The following is a 24,675-nucleotide window of genomic DNA, read 5'->3' on the forward strand; positions in this document are numbered from 1 at the left end:
TGGATTTAAACAGAGGAAAATGCAGGCAGAACTGAGACCTTTAATTCTGGAGTATTTTAGTAGGCAAGGGCTTCCTGGAGGCCAGGATCAAAAATCCCATTGGTTTCAGTAAAGCAAGAGTGCATCTTAGTTCTATAACCTTAGTGCTTCATTGGAGAGGTTTTTTTGTGTAATGAATCACTACGAGCTGAATAAATTACAGGGAGAATTACATGAAGAATTGCAAGAACCTGGAGTTGGAAATCACTGCTGACATGAAATAGAAAGGTGATTGCAGCTGTCATGCACCTCCACAAGGAGAATCCTTGACTCAACTTTGAGCAGCACTTCAAATGCGTCAAGTCCTTGTTGTCTGCCTTGCTCCAGCCCGGCGCTGCTCAGCATATAAAGCACGTTCCCTGCTGCCAGAGTGACCTTGTCTGCCGGCTGCGCCTCACCCTCGCCTGCTGAGCTGGTGCAGACTCTTCATAGCGGAGTTATACAGAAGTACAAGATTTTGGAGTTAAACAAAAGTAGCCTGAAAACCCAGGGCCACCTTCTTTCTGCGGCTCTTGCAACCAAGAAATTGCAGTGGATTTTCTTTCTTCTGAATCATTTGAACTCTATTTAAAATCTACAAATCTTTGGGTTATCTTGTTAAAGTAGAAGAAAGAACAATGTGCCTTAGAATGAAGCACGGAGGGGCTCATTGCATAAATCTTACTGTAGACAGGCAGGGGTGGGAGGATGGCAGAGGAGCTGTGGGATGGAAGCAAGAGAAAATTCCTGCGGGGTGATAATGAGGAGAAAAGGATTTTTTTCAAGGCCTACGCTGTGTCAGATGACCCTCCTAAAGTGCCCACGCTGTCAAAACATTGACTTTCGTATTTTCCTAAAAATTGATTTATTTTCAATGTTTTCTTCCATTTTTGAGAGAAAACTTCATGTCCTGGATTCTGGATTGATCTACCTCAAATACCAGGCAGCAATTATGCCAGATAGTCAATCTGCTGTTTCCTGCTCTTATCTTGCCCCTTTTGAGCTATCCCTTTCTCCTCTTTAGCTTTGTTACTGTAACCTTATGTAATTTTTCTAATGCCTCTCCCTTTTCCCTTGTATTAACAGCGATCACCCGAGCCTCTTTCATGTGTCCTGCAGGCCCCAAGCACATTGGTCTAAGGAACGGGCACATCCTATCAAGTGGTGGGACAGGACTAGGGGAGATGACAGAAGTGGCATGGACATACACATGCCTGAAAGCAGGTACAGTTGCTGTCTGGAGTCTAATAGCAGCAAAGTGTATCATGGTAGCGAACAAATGCATAACAGCAACATCCTAATGTGAAACTTTTTATCCCTGCACTACAGCTTGGCATAACGAGAACACCAGTGCACTGCGATGTCCCAGCACTGAGCATCTGAAAGAGAAAGCTGAGGTCAAAAAAGACAGCAAATGGCCTATTAAGAGTGTTTAGAAATTTGGGATAAGGTAAGTTTGGCATGAATAAAATATGACTGGGAATATTGGTGTATAAGGACCAACTTTGTGTTTGACTATGAAGTGACACTTAAAAGCCAGTTCTGGAGGAATAGGGAATGCCAGTATATAGCTAGAGCTCTTCAGTGCTCCCAGTTTAGACACGTTTAAACCCCGTTAAAGGAGTACAGCATTTTAATGATAAGCATCATAGGGTTTAATGTAGAATTATGCATTACCCTGATCAAGACTCCTAGGGAATCAGTTTCTGATGAGATTTACATTTTGGGGCCACTTTTTGGAAACTGATAGCTTAATCATATTAATTTTTCTAGCAGAAATTATCCACGGAAGTCACTGATGCACTTCACCAAGAAAAATGGTCAAGTTTTAAATGAAATTTATAATTTTAATTACCTTAGTGATACTAAGAATTGAATGTATTTCATCATGGACTTCTTTGCATCATGGCTTCTCTCCAGAATTTTACAGCATGCATGTAGGTACTGTTTATATGAACAAGAAGGATGTGAGGGTCCAAGCCCAAGCCTGTTTGTTCGTTTGAATTAACCAGGTCCTTCAAACCAGACCACTAAGCTATGTTTTAGCACCAGGACTCTTGATGGCACACTGTGGGCTTTCTCTAGACATAGCCAGCTCTCACTAGCAGAGCAACCGGAGATCCCATCCTGATCCTGGCTTGGCTGTTCTTGTGTGTTCTCAATCCTGCAGCCTTTTTCTTCTAAAATGACTCATCTGATGAGCACTTGTTGTCTTTTGTCATTATTTAGTATTTATTTTTCCTTTTTTCTACTGAAAAATTGTAGTGTCTTCCTCTATAGCAGCACTCCCTAAAATTCCTTTTCTTTCAGTGAGGCTCAGATGCTCTGTTATATCTTTTCAAGAGGACAAAAGATAGAATGGTATCTGAGGATGAGTGAATTTTATTTATACAGTCTGGTCCAAATGAAAATAGCCTGGGAGCATTTCGAAGCGAGGCCAGCTGGCAAGGCCCTCAAAAAACAAAATGCTAGTTGAAATAAGCAGTAAGAAACAACTTCTGATTACATGGTCCAATGTCTTGCTGGTGCAGGACAACCTCTGTATGAAAAGTTCATATATGAAGCTCTTCTCACATTGCCCCTGCTAGAGTAATGCAGATGGCAAATTTGTTGGCAACGCAGAGGTCAGTCTGTATTCTGAAGTGCAGTTTCCTGTTTGACAAAAGCAGACCCCTGAATAATCAGAACGGATAATGTCATTTTTGTGATTGATCTGGCTCAGCATGGCATTTCCTCTGTCCTGTTCATGCCATTAACAGGCCACTGTCACAACACTGGCTCCTCCAAATGGAGAGGCCTTGTCCCCTGTTGCTTGCCACTGCCAGAAGACAAATGCATAATAATTTAGTGCTAATATTAATAAATAATGTTAGTACTAAAACATCCATACTAATCTTCTCTGCCTATTCTGTGATTCTGTGATATTTTGTGGCTAGAATATCTGCCTTTGGAGTTTGCACTTCCTTGTTTACATCCCTTTCATTTTATTCTACAAAAACAATCAACACTTTGGAACATGTGAAAAAAGCAGCATGAATGTTGCCAGCAAACTTTTATGAGCAGGCAGTAGAGAAGCTTCAAAGCCAGGTGGAAGGTAGAGATAGATGTTTTTTCCACATGCAGAATCTGTCTCCAAATTACGGTTCAAAGACCCAAATTCCATGACAGTCCCCTTCCTAAAGCATTAAGAAAGGATGCAGAAAGGTGAGTCTGAAGCTGCAGCATGTACTTCTTGTGACCTTGAACACGTTTCTCACTGCTGCCTGCTTGCTTTCCTATCAATAGAAATTATAGCACCTTCCTACCTTGCAGGGGTTTTGAGCCTCATCACTGATCATTTTGCTGCAGCTCTGCATGGCATTTCTTATGCATAGAGTATAATGACCTTGTTTGCATATTTGCAACTAATTGGCATACAACCAAAGAGATGAGCTTTCAGAGAGGAGGAAAAAAAAACAGGGCTGGTGTTAAGGAAAGAAAGCAGCTTTGGTTTCTTTGGTTTGGCAGAAGACTGTTGTTTATCCTCAATATGAGATGCCTTTGATTATTTACTTAGGCCAGGTGGGGAGGCAGATGCTGGTAGTCTCAAGTGCCGTTGTCTCCCTGAAGTGGGTAGTAGTTCTGGTAGTTCTGTGAGTGAACTCATGAAAGCCAAGGTAAGTGCACAACTTTGGAACTGCACTGAGACTTTCCCAATGCTTTCTGTTTTCTAGATGCAGAAATACAGAATGTTTCCTGGGGAGAAACAGCTTTGAATCTACACTGTGCTGAGTTGCCACACTTGTTAGTGATGCAGCTGAAGAGCTCAAATCCATTGACACAGCACAGGCCCTGTGAGCAGCTTTGGAGATTTTGGCCCCACTACAGACAATCCCACAATGATAAAGAAAGCGTTGGTCACCAGGAAGTTTTCCAACAAGGTTAGTATAACTGCTATGTCCTGTCTCCTCTCACAAACTGGCACTGCACACAGTTACAGAGATGAGGAGGCTGGATATCTTGTGAATCTGTGATGTGCCTGTCGTGCCCTGTCCCTAACAGGCTCTCAGCAGACAGTTCTGAAGCATGGTGTTTGCTTGCCCATATTGCAGGGAGTTTGTGCAAAGTCATGTGTGGGTCCGGACTCAGAATGCGGGTTATTGTCTCAGCCTCCATCATGATACGTTGCCAGAGAGGATTCCCAGCCCATTTCCTGTCTTGTGTTAAAACAGTTTGGCTTTATCACTGTAGGAATGGCTATGCCGAACAGAGGACAAGAGTGCTATAATTACCGCCTTGAAGTTCAGGCAGTAAAATCCAAGGCTTATGGTGTAGCATCCAGTAATTTCAAGAGCTATTCTTTGTGTCGTCCAAAACAGACATAATTACATTTGTCTGCTCTGTCTATAGTCACCCAACTGCAATCTCACAGGGTCAGGAGGAAGCACCAAGAACTGTAATTCCTAATAAAGTTCACAAATAACCAGTTAATGCAACAGTTTGCAAAATACAACCTTTTTTTTTTTTTCTGGCCTTTTTCTAAGGAGGAATCTGTGGTTTCAATCCAAGAAATAAAAATTGAGATGATATTGAACTCAAGAGCCGAGCACTGAGAAGGGATTGTGGATGCTGTGCAGTATGCATGTGTTTATATGTTTAAATACAACGTTTTCATTGTCACGTTTTTAGCATTTACGTTTGTGTAACGGTACAGAAATAGCAGGAATGTCTGAAGCTAGCAACACAAAGAATCCTCTGGTCAGGTACAGGCATGTTATGACTTGATGAAGTACAAGAATTGTTCCAAGAAGCAGACTTTTCATCTCAAGGTCGTGAGGCTTTGTGCCATCTTGAGCAGCAGTAACTTTTTTTTTTCCTTCCCTAGTAAACATGAATAATGAAGTTTCTAAAGTGAAAATTGCATTCATAACTAAACTCTGAACTTGGAACAGAACTTACCCACATCAGTTTCTTAAACCTGATCTGATGCAGTCACAGTGCATCAGATGCAGTAGGTAAGTGATATGAAACTGAGGTGATGTTGAACAATGGCCACAATTCTTTAGCCTGGTTTTCCTCTCCCAGCTTAAAAGGCATTTCTTTTCTCCTCAGGGAAAATGTGGTGACCCTAATGGTGTGGAAGTTCTGATATCATTGTAGGTTATTGGATTTGCTTGTAATATTTCAGTTCCTGTCTTCAGTTTGACCTAGAGATATTAACTGTCTGGTTATGAATCTTGTTACAGAGTTAAACAATGATCAATTACTGGTAGTCACATCTTTGGATTAATTCACTTTCTAAATTGATTTATGAGGTTTGTTAACTGCTCCAGGGAAATAATGGCATATCACAGGTTTTCCACTTTGTGAGGCCACCGAATTAAGGCTGATCTTTTGCCCTACCTTTTGAATTTAGGAAAAAAGTGGGAGGGCTCTTGGATGATTTTGGTTGTACTGTTAGGAAAAGCAGAATGCTGGGTTTGTAGATATTTTATATGGTGACTGGGAAACCTGCTTCCAGTCAAAATGAAGGAGTGACTCCACAGTTCATTCTAAAACATCACTCAGAAAAAGGGAACTGGAATATTTTAGGGAAGCTACTTAAGTATGTGAGAGCAAGAGGAAAGAAAATGAACTTACAGTTAAGGGGGGATGCTCTTGGGTTTGCATCTACTCTTATAATATCAAGGTGTGATACTGATCAGAAATTCTTTACGTGCACTAAACTTCACATCTATCAGTCTTTTTTTTCTCCCTCTCTCCAGATCATGCTACATTCCATGTGTGTGTGTAACATTTTAGTCAAAGCATTGAAATAGTCTTTACTGATAAGAACATAGCATTATCGTGAGGTCTAATGAGCTGAAAGTACACATTTTTGCATAATGCTTGCATTAAATCATTAAGCGATAGCAGCAATGGGAAAATGTAATTTTTCTTTGCTTTCAGGTATAATTGATTGTAATTCAAGACACTAACTTGAACCACTAACTTGAACGCAGTGAATGAAGAGCACCAGGTAATTTGGATATCTATCTTCTCACTTGATGAGCTGCCAGAGCTGCCAGCACTACTATGGAAGTGATACATGTCCTTTGTACCCAAGTCCTGGAGTGGAGCTGGCGGTAAGACCAATAGAATCTTTGTTCTATTCCCTGAAATATCTCCCAGTATCAAGAGCTGTTACTTTTCTTTGAAACAAAGACAGTCTTCATGATGAGACAAGCCCGTTCGAACACTAGTCAATAGCGTGGTATGTTGGGAATTTTCTTTGGAATTAATGACCCAGATCAATTTCATATTAATAAAAATGTTCTGCCTGTGAAAATGAAGGATGTGCATCTGCTTGTGGAGAGGCCTCTGACTGACATGACATTTTAAAGAGGATCTGTTACCAAATGAGTTGGTGACAAACCAGGCTTGAGTGCAATGCTAGTACTATCATGCCTATAGTAAGATGGCCTGCAAGGACATGGAGCTAGAGAACTATTTAACAGGTCTGATGAGGAATCAGGAACCTCAGTTGTCAGGACTGTGGGTATGATGTTTCAATGAGTATGTAGCTGAGAGGTGCATATCATAAAGACAGAGGCAGTGAAATGCTCTGAGGTTTCCACACTTTAACAATGCAGAGTAAATCTTAGAGCTCTGACAAGCAGGTCACTTTCCCAGCTCTCCCTTTTGCTAAATGAAGAATCACTTGCTTTCTCTGGAAGGAAATTAATGCAAAAAACTGCACACATCTTTCCAGGAGAGTAAAGGAAAAGTGTAGTATCCACAATGGGCCAGGAGCCATGCTCCAAAATTGTTCCATCGATAGAACCTCCATCAAACATAGCCTAGAGTAAGAATTTTTGCAATGATGAAAAACATAGTGTTTTTTTTTCTGAATAAAAATTAAGAGAAGCACAAGAAAAATGACATTATTAATCACATTGCCCACCAATAGCTATTTTCAGTTGTTTTATATTCAATAGCATGCATTATCATGAACTGGTGATAGATAGAGAATAAAAAAGGTAGTGATACTGCAAGTTATGCAGATATAAATTAAAGCATGTTTTAAACTACTGTGAAGTCACAGCTTCTTGAGATAACATCAAATTATAGGATATGTACACATCCTAAATTGAGCCCTGGAGAATTCTGTGCTGTTTATATGCTAGTGGATTATCATTTGGGTAACACTGGGTAAAGTACAAAACTCTATTTTCATAAGTTCCTACTCCAAACCTTGTTCTTAACCCCAAGGAACCATCATGGGGATGGTACAAGCCATTGTGTATTGGACATATTTGGAGCCATGGTCACTTACTATTTGGGGAGCAGCTATGGAGGCACTGTAACCTCAGGTCCCCAGCCTCAGCCCTCTCTTCCTCAGTCCTGGAAAAGAGAATATAGAAGTAGCACTTTTAACAGAAACAAATGCTGCTCCCAAATGCACAGAAATGGAAGGTTGAAAATCAGTAAGAGTACAACATACCTGGGCTCCTCCATCTATAGCCAGCCAGGCCCATTATGGTGATCGTAATGGTCTCAGGAAGGACTTGGTTCCATTGGCCTTGCCCATCTCAGGGGAAAGCTTATGTTAAAGAGGCCATGGGAATAGAAATGAGGGGCTCAGGGCTGCGTCTCTCCCATTCTTTCATTCTTCATGATGAATCTAAACGTCGGGGACTAACAACATTGTACAGTACATGTGTGATGGAAGTGGGTATGTCGCTAGTGCTACACCATTAAATGCCAGTCCGTGTAATTTTCCAGAAGGAACAGCTCTGCAGATAAAACTTCCTGTGTTGCAGAATAAAGTACAGAATAAATCCAGAGTAGAATGTTACACTCATTCTTGTGTGCTAATGAAAGGTGAATGAGCAGATTTGAAATTCTTATTGATGTCCATATGAAAAAACACTGATTCTGGACATGGGAAGTTCTGCAACTCACCAGCTCAAAATCTATTCAAATATCTGGGTGACCAAGGTGGACATCAAAGCAAAAGGCCGATATGTCTTTGGAAAATATAGGTTGTGATCTGCACATCATTTTATATGAGTGCAATGAAGTTAGAGAGAAAAAAAGGTAAAATTAAGGTACCTTAGAGAAATGCTGGTGGATCAGGAATAGTTCTGATTTATGATCTCTGCTACAGTTTTGGTCCTGATGTCTGCTTCCACCTGCTCCCAGCATTACAAAACTGCATTTTCAAATCCCCGAGGAGACATTTGTGTCTGCACTGGTGTCAATGGAAGTTTGAACTCAGTTCACATTAGAATTTCACCAGTGGCATCTCCCTAATGCTGAATTGGTTTTGCAGATCAGAGCAAGTTCTCAGTCACCAAGGCCAGCGCAGTGAAACTAGCTGCAGTGCTGTAGTAGTGGATGGGCAACTGTAGGTTGGCAAATACTGTGTTGTGGATGAGTTAACTGGAAGGCTGAACCTTTCAGATTTAGTTGCCAAGCATGCATGTTGGATGAACAGTGCCTAGTAAGTGAAATTTGCATTAAACAGGGAACAGAAGGCTGGATACCAGGCTGGAGACAAGGCTATAGCAATCCTTAGGGTTCCCTTTGCCACTGATTCCCAGGTGGGCTGACCTCCTTCCCCTCCTCTGCAGTTCTGATGGGACTCAACTCCTCCGGCCTCCTCCAGCCTATCTAGATCTGGATGCACTTCCCAAAGCTGCTGCTCTTGTCAGCAGCAAAGCAGATCAGTGGCTAATTCAAGTTGTTTCATATCACTGCAATAAGTTCTCATTCCTTGCCCAGGCAAGTAGTTCCTCTCCACGCAGAGCTTCACCCATCCTTTCAAACCCCCTCTGCCTGACCCTAAGTTCCAGTTCTCCCCTGCTCTTGTCCCAAGCCCCTTTGCTCCATTGCTCTAGATTCTTCCTCTGGTAGCTACAGTCCTCCTTGTGCTGTGACAGTTGCTCCAGAGCCCCCTCCTGCTGCTAGCATCTGGCCTTCCTCTGGCATGTTGAAGAAGGAAAGAGAAAAGTTTGCTTTCTTTATCTGAAATCTAAGTCCACCAGGGTTCTGGAAGCAGGGAAAGAAGAGGGAATGGCTGAAAAATGTTTTGTTGAGTATATAAGGAAAGCAGAAGAACTGGGGACAAACCTAGGGAAGACATTCAGCCCAAGTGGCCTATCCCCTGCCTGAGCTGACGTGCTAGCATCACTGTAGCCAGCTGGTCTGAATACCAAGTGCAGCTCTTGTATTATGAGTGTGCCCTAATTCTAACACAGTAATAGGCTGAGCAAAGCTGCTAAAATTGCTGCATCTACTATTGATTTCCATCTTTTCTTCCTCTTACTGCTTCTTTTTGAACCTCCAAACTAGGCAGTTGCATGTATGAAGTTACACAAGGAAACCTAAAATTTGACAGTTCAGGTGCATCAAAGCTGGTGCTGCACTGGAAGGGCCAACTTTGCCTCATGCCTAAGACTTTCAACATCCCATGACCTTACAATTGAGCTTGTGCAAGGCAGAGAAGAAAGAGAGGGAGGTCAGGGCAGTTTCCTGGTTCCCTGCCCTGGACCACACTGCAGAGCAGCTAAAAAGAAGGTTCCAGCATGTTGACATTTAGCTGTTTCACAGGGTATGCAATGAGAGAACACAGGTGCCCCAGCCTCCCAACTCCTCCGCAAGGATCCTCAGAAGTAGAGTGAAGTAGAAGCCCATGTGGAGTGACACCTCCTGTGCTAGCTGGTGTGAACTGTAGATGAAGGACCACGCTCAAGATATGTGGAGCAAGAACAACTTCATATGAAACAGATGAAAGGAGAACTGCACAGCTATTGTGAACAGAAGCCTACTTAAACCAAAAATCGAAAAAGTTGAGGAAAAAAAATTGAAAAATACTCAGGCAAAGGAAAAACAATAGAAAAAGGAAAGGCAACAGAAAACAAAGATTAGAAGCTGAGATTTCGTGACTTCTATGGGTAGTTTTCCAGAATGCTTAATGCAGGAATCATACCTCCAAGTCCTCCTCATCCCCTTGTTCTACCCTGAGTTACTGTGAACACAGAAGGGCTAAAATGTCCCCTGATTTCATAGTGTGAGCTGCATAGTCTTTTTTTATTTTAGACTTTTTAAAATATGCCAGACCTGGGAGAGAAAGAATTGTTGAAAATAACACCATTAATCTTTCATTTTTAGCAGCTCTTCAAATAGTTATCTCAGTGATTAAGGACAGCAGAATGTTTTGAGGTTGCTCACAGTCACTGAAGTAGGATGTGCCTGTGTAAGCACATAGTCTGCAACTTTATTGCTGTAGAGTGTGTTCCATAAGGGATGTCCCCCTGACTGCTTTAAGCCTGTTAGAATTTTTTTTTTCTTATTTTTTTCTCCAATTTTGCCTTTTACTTAAATTTTAAATCTGAAACAGGCAGACCGAGGTGGCAGTAGTGGAGCCTGTGCAAGGCCAGGCCCATGCACTAGAGGAGGGGATGGGGTGAGCTGATCTGGAGGGAGGGAGCAGAAAGAGTCTGACTGGGCTTGTCCCCCCCATGACACCTCTGCACTGGTTGCTGGATGTGGCACACGCTTTTGGAATTGGGAACTTTCATGGAGCAGGAAGAGGTCTACAGGCTAATCTCTAGTAAATCTTCAGTTTGAATCTTAAGGAGTCCTCTAGCAAGGTGATGCAGTTATATGTAACCAAAATTAACTGAAACAGAGTGATGCTACATTTGACAAAATAGTTGCGATATTTGTGATGTTTTACTGTCAGTATTTTTCATAAAAGAAATGTTTTCTTCTCTGTGAGCAGGGACCTGCAGAAATATGTTCCAACAGAGAATTTCTGTCAGGTGAAATGGGGTCTAACTCCTTCCCTGTCTTTAGAAGATAAACTGCAGCTGTGGAGAATAATGATAAAGCTTTAGCTTTCAAAAAAACCTGCCTATTGCATCTAGTCTGCTCAGCACACAGACTAGCTGCGTGTGTACAAGGTGTGCTCAGGTAGAGGAACGTGCGTAGATGGGGGTAAGGATGTGTGCAAGGGAAGAGAGGCCGAAAGGATTTATTTATAGGATACAGAATGGAATGTGGAGGTGTAGAAGTAGGAGGGAATTTGAAGTATCCCTGGATCTGCATGCAGGAAGGAAGGTGAATATAAGTTCTATTTGTGCAAAGGAAGGACAGAGAGAGAGGAAACTGTGTGCTTGCTGGGACTGCTGGCACTTTGCTGGTGATGTAAAACAAATGAAAATACTGTTACTAATTGTTCACAACCCGCTGCATTGGCAAAGAATACCCAGGTCAAAGTAGTGAAGCCAATTATGAGGATGTCAACTGAAAAAAAAGTGCATATATTGCTACATAGCTTTAGATCTCTGGAATGATCCCATGGTAACGCTCTCTCTGGGCTTCTGGTTAGGTATTCAAATACAACAATTAAAATCATGTGAAATAAAAGAGCAAAGTCATAATCACGAAGTACATTAGTTGACAGCGAAGCTGAGATCCACATACCAACAACACTAGTTAAAAAACATTTTAAGAACGTTGTCATTATGAGTACAGAGATGCAAGATAGTCATAGCTGAAGGGCATGTGCTGGGATGTCCGCTGAGCCTTCGGCTGAAGGATGAGCAGGGAACTGGCAGGGGGATATTGTGTACAAGACGTTTGAGTGATGCCAGCTCTGTGTATGATACTGGACCTGAGAGTTGCCTGAGGCGCCTATGCCCATACCATGGGTAGGAAGAGCATGTTCACAGGGTAAACATGTTTTAGGCCATCTCTATGAAGAGCACTTCCATTCTCAAGGGGGTCTGTTGCAGAAGTGTTTGGGTGTGTGCTAGGCAGTTGTATGTACACAGCGGTGCTTGGGAATACGATGCACTAGGCTGTGTTGGCTGAGTGTCTGTGAAGGGGACTGGAGGATATGACCAACAGGTGAATTGATTACAAAGACTGAAAATGTGTGGAGATGTGGCATGTGCTGCAAGGACGGAACAAAATATACGGGCCTGTGAGAAGGCAAGTCATACAGATAAACATAACAACACAGGGTAGCTCAGACCAGGACACAGAGGAGTCACAAGGAACAGGCTGTTCTTTATGTACCTTGTCTAGTATGGAGGTAGTTTTGTGTGATTTGATGTATATTTATGTGTGTTCGTGTATATATTTATAAAAGGAGAGGTGTATATTTACATATCTGTGTGTGTGTGTATATATATAAATATACATATGCACATAATGGAGAGGTAAAGAACACACTGGCTGAAGTGGGACTTTTATCTTGCCTAAGGCATCTGTTTTTAAATGTCCTGCTGGGTGCACAGGTTTCTCCCAGGACACCTGAACCCGCGCTTACTGCTGCATTCGGCTTGTCATTATTTATGGACCAAGGTTAGCACTGACCTGATTAACTCATGCATTGGTATGAAGCTCGCTGAGGTTACAGCAACTCCAATGGGATATGGGTTGGAGATGATGAGGTGGTGTTGATGTACACGTATGTAAAAACAGGAGAGTTTGAAGTGTCAGATGGAGAGAAACACACAATACAAACATGGAGAGATGGAGGGGGTTACAGTCTTCCATGCAGTTAACGTTCTTTGCTATTTATTGTTCCAGAAAGGGTAGTAGTGCTACTTGATAAAGTTCCCTTAACTTTTCCCATTATAACTCAGTGCATTCTGTTGCCTACAGTTCTGTCATTCTGTCACCTTTAATTCTGATTTCAATAATTCAGTCAATGTTTTCCCATCACTTGCTGCTGATTTTCCTCGAAGCACATGCTGACCAATTTCCCCTCACTGTGTATTTTTTTCCCTCCAAAGAATTAAAAGAAAAAAAAAAGACACTGTCACATCTAAAAACAAAACTAGGAAGATCTTGGTCATTTGAATCCTTTCAATGACCCTTCCAATGTAAGAACTTGTAATTTGGCAGAGGAGTAACTGCAATAACAGAGCCTATTAATGAGCCTTAGCTAATGCAAGCAAAGTAATAAGCATGGAAGGTCTCTCCTGCTCAGAACTTCTCATATTTGGTACAGTAATCTCTGTTGACTCCAAATCTGTCTTTGAGTTTACCACCGAGAAACAGCCACACCTGCCAGCAGAACAGGAATAATCCTCCTTATGCCCCTAAATGATCTTTACCCAAGAACAGACTTTTGGTAAGCCTTCTTCCTGCAGTTATCGGACCTCCTTTCTCCATGCAACGAGAAGGGGAATCTATTCCCCACTTCCTTGTATCTGGGGTCAATGTTTGTGTGTTCTTCACATTCTACAATTTAAAGCAAAGCCTCAAGCTCCTCATCAAAGGAGGGCAGCAGTTATCCCCATATATCTGCATAGTGTAAAGAAGAGGCTACACAGTGTTATCTCTAGCAGAACTCTGAAAAACATACTTTCTAGCATGGCATGTCTACATCCCACTTGCTGAGCCACAAGGGCATTTCAGAAGGACCCTGCAAAGTCTGTTCTATTCTGATTGTGGAGCAACTACCATGCGACGCATCAGCACCTTCCAGAACAGTTGATGGGCTCCCTGTTTCCACTGCCATGTGTGTAATTACTGCATTAGCTCATGTCAAGGCACATTGTAAACCCCACTCAGACGAGGATAAGGGGAAGGGGGGTGGCCTTCATTTTGGTAAAGACAAAAGAAGAGAGCTGGGTGGTAGCAGGAAGGACAGAGGAGATGGATGGACAGGCCACAGTTTTTCTCACAGAGACTGACCAGCATGTTTTTGAGAAGGCCAAATCCTTGACATGTAGCTGATGGTTCCACTGGGCAAGCAGTAGGTAGAGATCACTGCTGATGTATGTACTTGTGTAGGGGAATGATTTGTGTGTGTATAAGAGCGTGAGGGAAGGGAAGCATGTGCTAGGAGGGGGTGGTTGGTGTTTTGTGGGCCAAATACAGAAGGAGATTGGAGGCCATATAGTGTGTGGGAGGTTACTAATGTGTATGAAGGGGGACACCAATGCATATGCCAAGATGTTGTGCAGAAAATGTGTGAGCCATGCTGGATGGAGAGACTGGGTCCTGTGTGCATGGGGGTGTATGTATGTGTGCGTGTATATATATATGTATATATACGTACATATAGTTATATGCTGAAGAGCTATGCAATTGTTTAAAGAAGGCATATTCAGAGACTTCCAGGGTTTGTGAGCGGTGAAATATCTAAACCAGGATTAGCAGTGTGGTAGAACAGGTAGAAGGGTGAAGAACTTCATATATGTAAAGCAGCAGTGGAAGGAAAACAGACTGTGTGTGCACAGAGAGAGATGGATGAGTTCTGAGAGCCAAGGGCTAGAGATTGTGGACGTGGAAGGGTATGGTGTATTTCTGCAGGGTCGGTAGGGAGCCATTCTGTGTGGCTGTGGGGGGGCTGTGCTTGCAGGTAGGTAGTGCAGGCAGATGGACAGTGCATGGCCTTGAGCAGTGTATGGGGTATGTGAGGGCAAACTGTATTTAAAAGGAGAGCTGGTCTGTGGAGAGTAGTTTTGGCCTTCAGGGTCTTCACTGAATTTACAGCCCTGGTAGCAGCGTGTGTGACAGTGTGAACCTGTTTCTGCAGGGGAACATACTCGTGCAGAACAAGATATGAGCTTGTCTGTGTGGAGGAGCCCAGGATGGGTTGTAAGAATGTGAGTATGGAAGATGGCAGCTCAAGTGAGGCTTGGAGGTGGCTGGAAACAGCATCAAAGCAGTGGTAGGACTATAGGAAGTGCTCATTAAACGTGCCGAGAATGGATGGTTGTAACAGTTGTTATAATTCTGTAATTTTCCCTGATGGGAGAGGGAAAATCTGCTTGTATTTTTAGCATAACTTCTCATGAAATGCTACAAATCGGACACATACTATAAGGCCTTGCCAGTCTTGTGGTTTTAATGAGTATATAAGAAATGGCAGGCACTGGCACATCACAAAATTTAAGAAAAAACAAATCCAGTAGGAACTTCTGTGTTTCTCTTTAACACACATCTCCAAGTATCTCAGAGACTTCACCCATATCTGCTGAAATGGGTGAGAGTCTGGATTTTCTGAGACTAGTAGAGACCACAAAAGCCTCCACTGACCGAGAGACTGACTGCACTGACCTTTCTCTGAAGTACTTGATGGCTTCCTGGTCTAGGAAGTTCTGCTCTTCTCGAAAGCCCTGCTCAAAGATTTTGCGCTTGTGTCTGAACTCAATGACAGTCTTAGTGTAAGAGTTCAAGGTGGTAACGGAGGCCGCCATGCAGCAGGTGAAAGAACCCCATGCCAGACTGTGGAAAGAGAAACCACCAGACAGAGCTGGGTTAAGACAGTAGCTCATGTTGCATTTCTGGAGTCAAGCGATACACATACATAGGATGTGACCATATACGTAGGTCAGCAGTGACAAACCTATTATCCTCATGTGTACTTCAATTGATCCTGTGTTCTAGGGGATATTCTGGCTCTTCTTATGGGGTTGGACACAACTTTCATCCCATGGAGAACCACGTGGAAGAGCACTGACCTAAACACTCTGTACACTGGAGAGGAGAGTCTTAACACACATTGGGCCCCCTTGGAAGTATTTCAGAAACTTGCACGCAAGTGCTGAAATGTATAGAGCAGTAACAAACTTGTGGAGGAAGTTGTGCAGGGAAGTGTAATGCCTAGAGCACTGGTATTTTAGACCAGAGGAAGTTCTCCAGCACACACAGAGTCTCCCCTTGCCATCACACTCGGCCCTTCATTCCGGCTGTACATAGTTTGTAATGTTTTGCTAACTAATTTAATTATCGGTGTCACCTACACGCTTTACCTACTCCTTTGTTGCACCTTGTCTATACAAAATATATTGATGTTATAAATTATGCAGCACAGGATAAAAACAGCCGCAGTAGCATTATCTTATAAATAAGAATTATAAATAGAGCTCTCAGCATGAGCTGTTCTCCTATTCTGCAAATGCTTTACAGGCAGGGAAGCAATTCCCCATTTCAAATTCAGACAAAGTTGAAAAAAAACCCACACATTTTCAAGAACTGAAAAGTTCTGGGGGAAAAAAAAAGTTCAAATAAACAAAAATGGTTTATTTCAATAATTTCAATTTCAAAGTGCAAGAGCAGTCCTTTAGGGAATCCCATGGTGAGGAGGTGTGTGGAGGCAGACCTTTCCTAATAATTTTTGAACCTGTTTGCCAGTTGCAGTCAAATCAGAAAAAATGGCAGTGAACTCCGTGATGATGAAGGTTTCCCATGATTGGATGGAGAAGTGGAAAGGGAGCCTGTGGCTATGTGTGATCACCCAGCTACAAGAAAACCTGGCAAGGGACTTTGCACACAGAGTCTGTGGACAAGCTGTAACTGCTCCAAGCAGGGCTCATAACCAACTGCAAGGAAACCTGAAACCACCTTGAACCCTAAGTAATCTAAATAGGTCATAAGCAGCCATCCCTCCTTTTGAAGAAGGGAATAATTATCATTCCCATTTGACAGAGGGGGAAAAAAACTTCCAGAAACAGTAGTTGTTCCATTGTCATGTGGAAAGCTGATAGTCTGGATCTCTGCTCATGCCCTCTGGCCCTTGGCCACGGGTAAATTGTTCCCTGGCACCACTTTTCAGCAGTGTTTGAATTCTCCATGCTCTAACAGGTTCTTTAGTAGGATGCTACAATGATAGTTTTTACAGGAGGCTGTGAGTAACACTGCTGTTGACAGTACTGATATAAGGGTATTTAAATCTCATGCTTTGAGACATGGCCTTGCTGGGACAGTGCAGCGTTTGAGGCTTTCCTTGCCAGGGCTGCTGCCGGTCACGGACATGGCCTGAAAAAGCCCATGGCCTTCCTGAGGCTGCGGAGCCCCAGCGCAGGGCGAGAACGCTGTTGCTGCTGCTGGTTGCGTGCTGCTGCTTGCTCCGTGGAGGGGAGAGTTAACGGGCCCTGGGTGGTCTCCTGAGGCTGTACAGGACCCATGAGTGGCCAGTGCCTCTTCTGGGACATGGGGTGGCTTATTTTGCACAAGGAAAGGGCAAACTAATCTAATGAGCGCTTTATTACACTAGATATTTAGCACCGTTCTGAATTTTGAGTATTTCAGTAAATTATAAAATTGATTGCTAAAGACAAATAAATAGATAACATTATTGCTTAACTGTATTAATAAATATATAGCTAATATCATTACAAATGCCTATGAGTATTCTAGATATATGTGCATACTATATTTGTCACACACAATAAATACTTATTAATAAACAAAATTATATTATAAATCTAACGCAATTTATAGTTTGTAATGTGTTACTAAAATGTTAATAATTCCTCTCATAAAACACAGTGTAGTGAAGGGTGAAAGAGAAACTAATGATCCCCTGCAGTGCTCTGCCTAAGAAATATTCTGGTGTTGTTTTTTCCAAAGATTGTTGTCTCTGCTTTAAGAAGAAATTAAAATTAGGCAGTATATTCAGAAATGGAAAAAAAAAAAGAGTTTTCCCCAGCCATCCAAAGAGTTTGATGTCTCTGGAGGGCTATAAATGTTGTTTGTGACACAGGTATTCTGTTCTCTGCATTCTCCTCTACTTGTTACACTTCTTATAAAGTTGGAAGCAATAAAATACACCTGTCCTATCTTGACCAAATTATTTCTATGTGATTTTCAGAGTATAACTGGAAAAGTTATATTCATTCTTTCAAGCTATATTCATTTTTGAATATATTCGTTCATTGTTTCATGCTAAACAAAGCATGAAACAACCTTTCTCCAAAATGTCTGTTTTTCCAAGACTCCTCCACATGGTTCACAGAGAAGTATCATGGTATGAGGAGCAGTATGCCTTCCTCTGCAGTTGTGTTAAAAATCTCAGTGTAAGGTTCAAATGAAACATGAATTAAAAACAAAAAAGCTAAGTCTCTGAAATGTCATGGCAGTTATGAACCTAAATGGAACTTCAATGAGAGTGCTCAATCTGGGTTGGTAATTGTGGCTGCTGTTTATTTTTAAATACTTATGTACCTGCTGATGTGCACAGCTGCTGCTGCACAGTTACTGAAAACTGTCCTGTAACACCACAACAATTGTGTGTCCACAGTGGGTTTTGCTCCTTGGATTTTGGCAACTGGAAATTCATATGCATATTCCTTGGAATTGGAGATGACATGCAGAATTGCCCAACAGATTGATGGGACAACCCCAAAATGAAAAGATATTAACTGGTAGTGACACTTACCAGAAGGACCATCCATAATCCCATGAATGTGGTCTCCAGTCCTCTGGTCCAAGGCTGACTGTCACTTGGAAAACTTGAGTATACATCATGTGTGCCACCATCCCCAAGAGACCTGAAAAGTAGGAATTATTAAGGGTTTTTATGCTAATGGTTTTTACGATTGTTGAGAAAGCTACTGCTGGAAATGCTTTGAATGTTCCAGCGAAGGGCTGTTGGACTCTATGCCTTCTGTCCTACTGTGGAGGAGGGAACTGCATGGGCAGAGGAAAGGGGTGGCTTAGAACTCATTATTTTGCATCATACTGTATTCTCAGTTGAAGTGAAAGAGAGAAACTCTTTGAAGAAAATCTTGCACAATTAGCATCACTACGAACCTTGCTGCTGCAAACCAAAGCTATGCCACCCACAAGATATTTCACTTAGCCCATCAGGCAGGCCTCAGGCAAGGAGAAAGACTTTTGAAGGCAATACTGGATTGAATATGGTAATTCCAAACAGAACCATATTTTATCTGAAAAAATCCTAAATTTAAATCTTTAAAAGTCTTGGATGTTATACAAGGAATTTAAGTTAACTCAGTATTCCTGATGATATGAGGTGGGAGCGTACCGCAAGAATACTACTGATTGTATGGGGTTGAAGACACCATTTGTGACACCATTATGTGTTGCTGAGATAATTGCAACTGGGTGAAGGTAAGAGAATGTCTGAGTCAGTCTACTTATTATGATATTAAAGAATCTCAGAGCACAGTCCTGTACTCTCACAAAATAGTGCTGTTGGTGGGTTGGCAGAGTAGGAATAGGTGGTAGTTAGATCGTAAGAAAGCCTGAGTTTGCTCTACCTGAAAACCTACCTTTATTTTTAAAGGAAGACATCTATCTAAGGAAAATCAAAAGAAATGATGACCAGTAGCAGCTCTGATGCTTGCAGGATTTTCTAGCTAAAACAACCAGGGATGTCCCCTGTTAGTAACTAGGTGGTTCAGAATGTTGATGCTAGCTGAGCTCAGGAATGGCATGGATTTGGATGGTTAGCTCAACAGCAGAGCAGGATCATCCTGGTGCCAGATAGATCTTAGGCCTACAGATGCCAAATAAGCTCTTGGGCTGCAAAATGGTTTAAGGCACTTTGAAACTCTGATGTTCTGCAGCAATAGAGTACAACATCAGCCTGTGCATTGCACATCAACTGAGGTCACTACTTACTGCTAGCTCTGACCATCCATTCTGCTCTACAGGGACCTTCCTCCACATGAAAAATCTTTGTTTGCTCTTCCCAGGCCCAAATTTGGCTCTGGTCTCCTGTTTACTTTCAGAGTCTAATGAACTTCGTTTGTCTCACCACGCATATAGGATGATTCAGGGCAATTCTGGAGGAGGGAGATGGGGGGAATGTCATGTTAGTGTTGTGGGTATGTTAAGCGAGACATTCAACAAGACAAATGTCATATTTGATAGAAATAACCATAGAAGCTGAAAAGAGGATATTTTATTGCAAGAAACTGCAGTGATTTGCTCAGCTGCTTCATGCTAGTGTGACACACTGGGAAGTTAGGAGGTGGAAAGCAGCAATTCACACTGGCAGAAATGAGATATTGGCAGGGTGGGCGGCCTAATGGGAGCACAGCAACCAGGTAAGCACCTTGCTTGGTTCTGGCTATATTTAATTTTCAGAATTCGTTGGGAGCCTGCAGTACTTTTTAAATCAGGGTATTTTTCTCCAGTTGACAGTTACAGCATTGATGTTAAAGTTTGTGGATTGCTGTTCATATGCCTACTGTCAGTAACTTTTCAACCTTGATAAAACATTACAGATAGGCTGCCCAGAGACGTGTCATCGTCACTCACAGCCAGCAGCAAGGCTGACACCGCCAGGACTACCTTCAGCAAAGCACTTCTTTACAATCATACAAAACCTTAATGGGGGGTTCAGGAATGTTCAAGCCTTTCACTTGAAGGGCCTGCGTGGGAGTCCAGGATGACAGTCCCTTGATGCAGGTGAGTAGGAGGTCACCAGCCAGCGCTGCTCGAACACGGCAATCAAAATGAAGCCATGTCACTGATTGCTTTTTCTGCCTAATGAGGGAGGGTCAGAGGAGGACCCTTATCTGGCTGTACTGACAATAGAGTTATGTAATGGATAAGCTAGAGGACCTCAAGGTATGGCTTTTTTTTTTTCCCTATGCTGCTTCACACACTTTTTGTTTGTTCCTGATGCCACCCATAGGTTTAGTGGATTTTATGTATACCTTGTGAACTTCTCTTTCTGGAAATTCTATGATATTTTATGCTATGTTTCAAATGCAACAGAAGCACTGATTGCATGGGTTTTCTTTTTCTCTTTTTTTATTTTGAGATCATTAAACTTGTAGGATCACAGCTATTTCTAGGTGTCAGTAATGGGAAAGATTAAGGAACTAGTTTTGGAAAATACAATGTATTTTAAAGTATGTTTGAGGAAATTTCCTGAAAATATTACTTGTGGAATATATCACACACATAAATATTACCAGAGACACCATTTACCTGGTACATTGCTGAAACGTGGGAAATGTGATATGGACGTCATATGGAAAAACTTTTGACTGTGAGGGTGACTGAGCGCTGGAACAGGCTGCCCAGAGAGGTGGTGAACTCTCCATACCTGGAGATATTCAAAGGCCCTCTGGCAGGGTCCTGGAAACCTGCTCTCTTGAGCTAGGTGGGCTGAACTATGTGATCTTGAAAGGCCCTTTCCAGCCTCACTCATTCTGTGATTCTGCTCTGTGATACCATTTTTAGGTACATCCTGAGCCAGAAGTTTTCTTCAATCCAAATTTATGCTTTTCAGGAATTAACACTTGGTAGAGTTGCCAGTGGAGAGGAGCTTTTTTTTTTTTCTTCAGGATTTTAGAATTAGAATAAGGAAAACTGCCTGTCCAAAAGATTTCACTTGTACAAAATAAGGACAGAAAAATAGAAAGGAAAACAAAGGAAATTATGTTTCAGATAAAATGTTCATTTTTTTTCAGATTTGGAGAAAATGGGCTCTTTCTAAAAGTAGTCTTCTTTCCTTCCTCAGATATTTTTGTCACTGAAAATAACAGCATTTATTTTATTGCCTCTTCCTGTTTTTCCATTACTGTCCCCTGTAAAACTTTAAAACCTATTCTTGGAATCTGATGTCCCTTTTTTTTTTTTTTTTTTTTTTTTGTAAAGGGGAAGAAAAAATGAAGGACAGAAAGATGTGTGAAAGAAAACTTTATAGTTCTTACAAAACTTACAATTGCACTTAATGGCAAAAAGAAAAGAAAAATGGCATGGAATAGTTACCTGCATTCTAAAGAATTCAGTGTTGTTCGTTTTTGAAATTTGAACTGAAAGGACATTTTTTTAATCCAAGCAACATGCAGAGGTGAAAAATATGCTTTGGGCATTTTTACCAGAATTTTTTGTCCTCTGCGACCCAATTCTGATTCAAGTTTTCTGCTACAAATTGCAGCGCACAGTTTGAAACAATCCCTGAGAACAGACACTTCTGCACAGAAACGAGCCCTGTGTGTTATAGTCCCTTTTGGCTTGCAGTGCAGCAGGGTGAAGTGCACTTGCTGCCTTTCGTTGCAGAAGTCCTGCCCGTGCAGGAGTGCTCACAACTGACAGCAGCTGCTGGCTGCTTCTGTAATGTCTGGGAAGCTGCTCTGTGAACTGTGAGGTTTTTAGTCAGCTCAGGAGAGAAAAGACCCTTAACTACACAGTTATATTTGATACCTTCCTTTGGAGAAGTGAATTTCCTTAAATTTATACACCGAAGGACTCCAAGCACAGGCCAAGCTTGAAAATAGTCTACTCTGAAGGATATACTTGTCTCTCTCTATTCTTGGGGTTGCTAGGGTTTCCCCTTAACTCACCTAGAGGTGTAATTGCTAGAACAATTTTTTTTTCTTTTTAGTTAGCATATCAAGCTTTCATATTTTCTCGGGATTAACAAAGCAAAAACTTTTCAAAATTATACATTTTTCACCTTCTATGAGAAAACTAGTGTAATGTTGCTGAAAAAAGGAGGATGCTGTAGATGGGGGTGGGGAGGGGAGTGGGGATGCTGTGGGTCTAATAACTGTTGTAACTGGGAATTCAGGACTATGCTCCCTAGCAAGAGATAACTTTGTTATGCTACCCTACACTAAACTTGCAGTGAAAATGGGGTGGCTAAATGTGGATGAATCTTGCAGCTGCGTATTTTTATTCTTTCAAAGTTTTAGAATTTTGTTCTGTTCTCATTCCTACGGCAACAGGAAAAGGGGAGATTCATACCTGAAAGTACAGTGAAGACAGCAGCAAAGGCATTTAACTTGAGCCCATCTATCACACTGCTTGAATGAAAGAGCTCTAGGCACATAAGGCTGAATCCAACGACTAACAGCATGATGTACAACACCTCAGACACTACTGACAGCCACAGGACACCTGCAATGTACAAGAGCAGCAACCAGTCACTTATTTCGTAAATACTTTCAAAAGCTTAAAATAAATCGGGAAATCAGTAATATATAGCAGTAGTTGACTATTCAGACAGTTCAAATTTAGCAGACAACCACCCAAACTCTCTGGAGAAATAGAACAAGTGGTGAAGGAATGTGTGAAGAAGGGAATCTTGGTAAAGGCACAGGAGAAAGAGAAAGCTGTTGCCTAGGAGCTTGGTTTGACCAAAGAGTTCATTGATTTACCCAGATCATCTTGGCTCCCGTGACCCAAAACATGAGGCACAGGATCTCTTTTTCTATGCTATAACATGATTTTGATGAGCAGAATTTAGCTTACATGATGATGGGAGTACAGATTACCCCGCAGTGTATGGGATGGTGGGAGATGAAACAGTTTTTCTCAAGACTGTTGAAAGCAAATGCTTTCAATGTTTTCAAAGTATACCAGCCTTAGGCATAAAGAATCCTCTTCTATAAAAGTCTCTTTCCTATAAGTTAGTGTCCTGCAGAATGACTGTTCTGACTTGGGGTGTTTGTATCCAGCACACAGATCTTTCTTGCCAGGCAATTGCAAGATAAGCTGAGCCTGTGACCAGTTATTTATAACATATCAGTGATAGAACTGCAGATACAAATTTTGTCTGTTTCTGCACCCTCAGCCCACAGATAAAACCCTATAGATGAATGGAAACGTTGCTGTGCCTCATGGGGCCTCAAGTAGTGTAGGATTTTGGAGACATGCACAGGTAAGTGGTTCTGGCAGTGTAAAATGGCAGCCTGAGGTTGGTGCATCCACTGAAGGTTTTATATTTGGAGCTTTCAGCCCAAAGCCTCTACATGATCTGAGTCTTTTAAAGTCATCAGACCAGGGGGTGCATTTGGAAGGATGGTAGCAAATAACAATATTAAGTCCCTGCTAGATTTCCAATAGTTGGCCCAAGAATCTGCTAGAATTCTTTGCTAACCTAATTGTTAGAGAAATCATCTAGAAACAATGAGCAGTGATGGAAAATTTCAGTCTAAGTAGTTAAAATATGGAAATTTTAAGCATCTGAAGATGATGGCTTATATGAGAAAATTTTAGTCTGTAACCATAGAGACTGCTACAGATTCCACTTTATATTAGTATGTTCTTTCCTAAATGTAAAAGCATGTGTTCAATAATGATTATAGTGGAGCTTATCAAATCAGATATGCAAGCCTCATGGCTATCAAAGTATTCAAACCTTATAGTGACCAGGAAGATCCCAACTCACATTTTGTTTGGGAACCTGTCTTTTTAATTTCACCTGTTAATATTTGCTACTAGTTGTTGCCACTAGATTTGACCTTTTGAGTTTTAAAGAAGAACTACAGAGATGGCAATAAATAAGCCTTTTAATTTCTCACTGTGACTTTATGTATAATATTGCATCTGTCAACAGCAAACAGCTGTTAATGTCATCGCTATTAGTCAGTTCGGTGTCAGGGCAACTGGCAAGCTTTTCTGGAAAGAAGTATGAGAGACTGACAGCAAGGGTGTTGTTCAGAGATATGGCAGGATTAATGAGGGATTTTATATCATATCCTCACAAACAAAAGTTTCTATGACAAGAAAATGGTGACCACCTTTGAGCTGGAAAGTCTCCTCTTTAGATTATCTAAGCCTGACTTATAACCTGAAGCAGCAGAGAGCCCTAATTAATCCTGATTCATAAATGTCTCAACTCACCCAGGAGTGATACACAACATATCTGTCAAGATGTTTATTTATTGTCCTGATTCGACTTCTGAGACAGGTTCACTACTGGTGCCTATACAACAGGGGTAGTGCAGTAGCAGTGATTTAGTGACTGCCCTTCTATGTAATGATGCAACTCTGTCCTCTGCTTCCCTGAGCATGAAATCTGTCCCCTTGTTTCAACCCCTTTCTTTGCAAGACCTCTTCCTTTCCCACTTACCCTGTGCCCATCCCCATGTGTGCCACCATGTGTCCCCATATGTCCCCCACAGCCCTCCTGAAACTCCTGGCTCTGCAATGACCATGTGCGTGTAGCTGCTCTGA

General features: G+C 41.8%; 1 protein-coding gene across 2 annotated transcripts in view; it reads right to left on the reverse strand.

Annotated features, from left to right (window-relative positions):
* The window catches only part of GSG1L (GSG1 like), a 65,833-nt gene that overhangs the window by 4,525 nt on the left and 36,633 nt on the right, over nt 1-24,675 (reverse strand). The window contains exons 3-6 of one of the 2 annotated variants that reach the window (XM_088523142.1): nt 22,462-22,614; nt 18,170-18,281; nt 15,067-15,234; nt 7,313-7,380 (exon numbers count right to left, since the gene is read on the reverse strand). In XM_088523142.1, coding sequence (XP_088379268.1) covers nt 7,313-7,380; nt 15,067-15,234; nt 18,170-18,281; nt 22,462-22,614 — 501 coding nt within the window. The remainder of the gene's footprint in view (nt 1-7,312; nt 7,381-15,066; nt 15,235-18,169; nt 18,282-22,461; nt 22,615-24,675) is intronic. The other variant, XM_088523144.1, reaches the window with a different exon arrangement.

This window comes from Tinamus guttatus, unplaced genomic scaffold (genome assembly GCF_059628265.1).
Source record: "Tinamus guttatus ecotype Peru unplaced genomic scaffold, ASM5962826v1 Tinamus_guttatus_pri_ptg000172l, whole genome shotgun sequence".
NCBI classification, from domain to species: Eukaryota; Metazoa; Chordata; class Aves; order Tinamiformes; family Tinamidae; genus Tinamus; species Tinamus guttatus.